Source organism: Micromys minutus (genome assembly GCF_963924665.1).
Source record: "Micromys minutus genome assembly, chromosome: 17".
NCBI lineage: Eukaryota > Metazoa > Chordata > Mammalia > Rodentia > Muridae > Micromys > Micromys minutus.
The window spans coordinates 23,649,052-23,655,051 of record NC_137952.1 but is presented as its reverse complement, the minus strand read 5'-3'; the positions used below and the strand labels follow the sequence as shown (position 1 = coordinate 23,655,051).

Here is a 6,000-nt window from a genome sequence, read left to right as displayed (position 1 = left end):
GATCGGTGGAATTCATTTTTTTGCACTTGAGAGTAGCATTTCTCCAGTCTTGCTGAATTAAAATAAAAAGGATGAGCGTTTCTTTAACAGCCAGCTCTGACAGTGGTTTTTTTAAATGATGAATATTGTTCTCTATATGAAAGATGAATCAATTTTTGAGTTTGATACACATTGTCTGTTTAGCTGAATGGAGAGGTGAACGCGGAATGCAGACAAAGGAGAAGCATTATTCTGAGGAGTATTTAAGTTGTGGGTGGTCTTTTATATTGCATTCAATTGTCATGAACTGTTGATGATAGCTGTTTTGGAATCTGGCTCTCATTAAGTGACTTGAGATGCTGTGTAAATTATTTTTAAATTGGGATAAGGGAGTAAAGAGAAACGTTAGAGGAAGGAAAAACTAAGAAGAAGAAGCAGTGAAAGAAGTAACTCACGTGGAGTCTGTTCGTGCCCCTGTAGAAATCTCTCCAGGATAATCCGAGCCATTAATGAGGGTGCATAGTCCACCTTCATAAAACAGAAGAAGAAAATTAAAACTGCCAGGCTGTGCCAGTAGTTGATATTCCAATATTTTGTCAACACTGAAGATTAAGTCAATTTTAATCAACTGTTACAAGCATCATTCAGAAAAATCTTTCCCACCCTTGGTGGCTTCCATTGTAATAAACTGTTAAGTATGATCTGTGCTGGTGAAAGAATAGATGGGTCAAGTTTATTGATTACAACATTGGAACCAAGAATGATGGGGCAACCTGGAAATTATACTTATTTAACATAGGCAAACAGACCTTTCTAATCTCAGTTTTTGTTGGTGGGCTAATGTTGTTTTCTATTCGAGAATCCCTTTTTTATCCAACTGTCTACACTTACATTATTTTGAATACAATTTCAAATTTGTAAACCACTCTTTAGTCAGTTAGCTTTCAAAAACTGATTCAAACATCCCAATTATTAAAGTATAGATTTTTGACTGATTTCATTTTATCTTTAGAGAGAACAGAGATTAGCACTAAGTTACATACCAAATAGGGTATATGACAAAAGAAAAAACTACTTTGCAGAAAAACTGGGAATAAAACAAAACAATAATAACATCTGCAGTATAAATTTCCACACTGAGTGTGGTCGGAAAGACTGCTGATAAATTTCGTAAATACAGATCCCAGAAAAGGAACCTGCTTTTAAATGGGGAACCAAACAGGAAGCAAACAATACTTGACACAACAGTCATTTCAGTGGGTGACAATAAAAATAACATGGCACCTATTCATTTGTAAAGTGTTTTTTTTCAAATTATTACTTAGTAATTCCATTGATTAATTTCACCAGAAAATACTTTTTTATAAAGAGCAATGATGCCTGCCACATAGGAGCCTTTTTTATCCTGAGTATAAATGGGAAATATTCCTCATATATTATCACTAGGAATTTTTTTTGACAGGTACTCAAGTCCTATGTTCATACCAAAATTTTATCTTGATTTAGTAACTAGACAAAGAAGAAAGCTTCATTTGTATGAAGTTTTATTTTTTAAATATGTATGTACTCGGATGCCCTTAAATTCCCCGAGTAGAGAGAAATGCTTTCCACGGAGCTGCTTATTCGTGGTAACGCACATCAGGGCTGACACATGAAAAATGGTGAAATTACTGAAGGTACTCCAGCCTGAATAAGGACTACCTTATTAGTTCAGGTACCTGCATCTCTCTAATTTTCATATTAATCATGTGTCCATCTTTCTCTGAAATAGGGCCATCATGCTTCATGTCAAAATTTAGCATGTAAGTAAAATTCATAGTGCTTCAAATCTAACTTGAAAATATTTGTGTGGCAAGAACAAGATGAAGGAGTGTACAATCACTAACAGAGCGGGATTTCCTAAAATGTTAGTTTTCGGGCTTGATCAGGAAAAACTGGTATTAAGATATTTATGAAATCAATGATGGGTACCTAGATCCCTTATCCTACCCAAATCAGCAATAACAAGGTGTTTTTGTCTAAGACAAGAGCTGCTGTGCAATATAATATACGAGTTACATATTTCTCATCCATTTTTACAGTTACACTGATTAAATATATATTGACTCATAAAATATTACCATCACATCAATTGCCACCAGATACAAGTGTATGTCCTCTAAGTACTAACTAGCACATAAACATGGGAGCTTGAATGTTTAGAAGCCATAATCTGGTACCCACCATCTCCAAATTCCCCTAATGCATTAGTAATCTTGTATAAAATATTTTCTCTGTACTAACAGGCACCAAAACAAAGGGAGGGGGGAAAAATCTCTTAACAGCTATTTCTTTTGGGGAGGCTAAATATTGCTACACATTCATGGTAAAGAGTAAATATTAATATGGGGGAATATATGGTGATGGGTCAGCATTTTCCATACAATTATAAGACACTTGCTGAGAAAAGTTTCATAAACTATGCTCAACAGAGCTATCCATTAAAAATTCCAATAAGCAGGTGGAGAGTTGGCTTGGTGATTAAGAACACTGGCTACTTTTCGGTAGAACCTGGGTTCGATTCCCAGAATCCATATAGTGGCTATAACCATCTGTACCTCCAGTTTCAGGGAATCTGACACCCTCCGTGGGTATATATTATGCCCAAAGAAGGTAAAGAGAGATGTACAAGCAGGCAAAACACCCGTGTACATAAAAGTAACAATAAACCTTTTTATAAACATTGGATTTACATGAACATAAAATGCTAGTTTAGAGAACTTCCATCATCAATGTAAACAAGCTCCACATCTGCATCACTGCTTTTCCAGATGCATTTACAATTCTACTGGCTCCCTCTTCTTTCATAGAGGACAACCACCAAAATCCTACTTAGTGCTGCGGTACCTCGAGTCATAAAGAGTACGAACTCAAAACAACAACAACAACAGTAAAATGTCTAGAGATCTTTAACAACCACCCCATTCTAAAAGTAGCAAAATAAAAATACGTGTTTTGCAAGGAAGAGAAGAGAAATCCATCCTATGTGCTAACTCTATCAGACTGTGATGATTTTTCCAAGACTATTAAAACAATCTAGTAACTGATGGGTAATTGCTCTTCTGCTGACTACAGCAGTGTGCAGATGAGAGAAGCCATCCTTCCTTCTCAATGCAGCATGTAGAACTTGCCGCTCCTGTAACGCCTAATGCTCACAGCACAGAGTCATCTTTAATGCAAACACACATTTTCTGCCTTGCCTCTGTTTTCCATTATAACACAACACAGAAACAGTGTGCATTTCATGCTGTCCCAGTGAGGTTTGCATAAGCCATTCCAGCTCAGACTCAATATTGTATTGCTCTCATTACAGTGGATAAATATTTTAGAGTTTAGGAATTAAATATTTTATTTTTCGGTAGGCTCTCTGCAACTATTGTGAACTTTCTGCAGTTTCTTCATTCACAGTAAGTCTTCAGGGTTTCCTTTTGAAAATGTTAGGCTGTTAGCTATTTTCCCACATAGGAGCAGATCAGAGGTAACAAATAAGTTCCATAAATCACTTGATACTTGGTGTTAATAAGAATATTATGTTTCTTTATGGGAAGACGCTTTTCTATAGGCTTGCATCCTTTATTATAACAAAAGTTTACAAATAGACAAATGAATCAAGTAAATAACACATTGTCAAATATAAAATTTCTCCCTTCATTTTTATAACAGTTAGCATAGGTTTCCTTGGCACACATCTCTTCACTTGACATAGGTATTTCTCACACTAAATTACAGCAACCAAACCGAAGAGCATGTTTGGAGCTGTTTGGTTGAAATTTTCCACAAAACAAGAAGCAAAGAAGCTGTTTGTACATTGGCCTTAAAAGAAGAAGAATAATTATGTCAACTGATTTATTAATTCATGAAGTTCTTTGTCCAATTATTAAAAGTATAAAGGGACCAGGGAGCAATTTAAATGTCTAACACACCTCAAAATCTTTCTCTTTTTTTTTTTAAAGTTAATTACAATTCTGAGTAACACTACTTTAGATAGGCCCCTTAGGTTTATCTCGGGTTTAAATAAAATCATAACAATAACATTACCTCATTGGCCAGCTCCAAGAGCACGGGGGCTGCTCCGTTCTTCCCCACGCCATTCAGATACCTGGATAGACAAAGGCAAGTGGTCATGCAGTGACAAGGAAAGGCCAGCACAGACTTGTCAATGTCCCCTGTGTGCACGTTTCTCCTGGGCAAAAGCCAAGCTCAAGACCTGTTAAAGCTTGCTACCATCACAAGGAAGCAGTGAAGGGCAAGGACGGAACGCAGCTTACCTCAAGCCAACCACCGATGGGGAGGCAAGAGGTATAGCCACTCCCCTCTCCACTGCTTCCTAACTTTGAGAAGTAAGCGAATAGAGGTGATTTCTAAACTAACCACCCACAGCATTCTATACCTCGTACGGCCATCACACAGAGAGGGGCCAAGCTGACTCTGTTTTAACAATAAATGTAGGCACACAGGCGCCCATGTCAGGGAGACCTTATACCACCAACAGGCAACGGGGGACATCCATCCTCTCACCCACCCTAGATTCCTGTAATAACCCCAGTACTATCAAACTGCACTTCAATAAGCCAACAAGCACAGAACCCCAGGTTCTCCCAGCCATGGAAGACAGGGCAGTTTGTTTTCATCGAAATCTGAATGTAGCATTCACCTCCTCTAAGAACTCTGAAAGCTCACTTTCAATCCCAAGACTGCATGGTAACCACCTACCAGGTGCCTGGAGTTTCCTTATTATCTGGATCTTTTTGCTACTGTTCTACTAGTGGTTGGAGCTAGGAATTCACAAGTCAGGCAAGGGCTCTACCATAGGGCTCTATTCAAAGACCTCTTTTTGCTTTCCTGAATTTGAAGCATAGTTTCACCTAGTTGGCAGGCTGGCTTTGAACTCCGTAGGTGGCCCAGGCTGGTCTTGAATCTGTGGTCCTCCTGATTTGGCCTCCTGAATAGCTTGAATTATAGGATTGAGCCAGTAGATCTGGTCATAATCCAGTTTCTACCCACTCTACTTAGCCAGCTTCATCTCCAACACTGTCTGCTACATTTATTCTTCATCTGTGTTAACTCCAGACACATGGGTCCAAAATCATATTCTTCAGTCCACCATCCATGGGTAATTTAACTACCCTTCATATGCTAATGAGAAGCTCTCTATTGTAGAACACAGACTAAGGTATTGCTGAGCTACAGAAGTCTTCCTATCTATGAGATACATTCCAACATGCAGAGAGAGGGCCTGAACTGATGAAGAGCTCTGAACTCTGAAATATATGATGCCTTCTTATGTATAGATATGCCCAGCATAAAAATGCCCCTAAAATTCAGAATAAGAGATTTATAACTGAACAACATGCTATAGTAAAAGTTATATAGATGTGGTTTCTCTTTTACTGAAATTTACTCAACTTTCTTGTGCTACCTATTTGAGATAGCATAAGGCCTTTATCATCAGAGGAAGTGAGAGGGCTGATAGTGATGGAACCCAGCTTCTGGCTGTTCAGACAATAGGTCAGCAGGAGACCCAGCAGATGACTGCAGGTTATCTGAATCATGGTTAGCAAAACCCTGGAAAGAGGAAGACTAATTTACTCCATCTCCAACTATCTCCTAGTGCAATGCAGACAGGTTTAGAAGAATGGGGAATTAGATTTCATCCACTTTATCTACCACAAATCTTGCCTTACAATGGATGATTGTCTAGTGTCTATACATATATATTTTTCTTATTAATAATAAATAACTCTTAAAGCCACATTAGACAACCTAGAAAAATCATGTAATGGTATTTTCACTAAAATGCCTTGATTGAATAAATTAAAGTTCTTTGTTGATATTAAAATAAAGTCAGAAAGTGACTTGTGGGATTAACTGCCAGCAGCAGATACTGTATTACAGAATAATATAAGGGAGAGGCAACCTAAATTCTAGGGAGAGCAGTGTGATCACTCAAACCAGTCTACTCGGTGCACTGGGTCCCTTCTT

The 6,000-nt window shown here is 37.9% G+C and overlaps 1 protein-coding gene across 3 annotated transcripts in view; it reads right to left on the bottom strand.

Annotated features, from left to right (window-relative positions):
* Positions 1 to 6,000, bottom strand: part of CDIN1 (CDAN1 interacting nuclease 1) — a 191,860-nt gene that overhangs the window by 129,893 nt on the left and 55,967 nt on the right. For all 3 annotated transcript variants that reach the window (XM_080931591.1, XM_080931592.1, XM_080931593.1), the window contains exons 4-5: positions 4,057 to 4,117; positions 435 to 507 (exon numbers count right to left, since the gene is read on the bottom strand). In XM_080931591.1, coding sequence (XP_080787717.1) covers positions 435 to 507; positions 4,057 to 4,117 — 134 coding nt within the window. The remainder of the gene's footprint in view (positions 1 to 434; positions 508 to 4,056; positions 4,118 to 6,000) is intronic.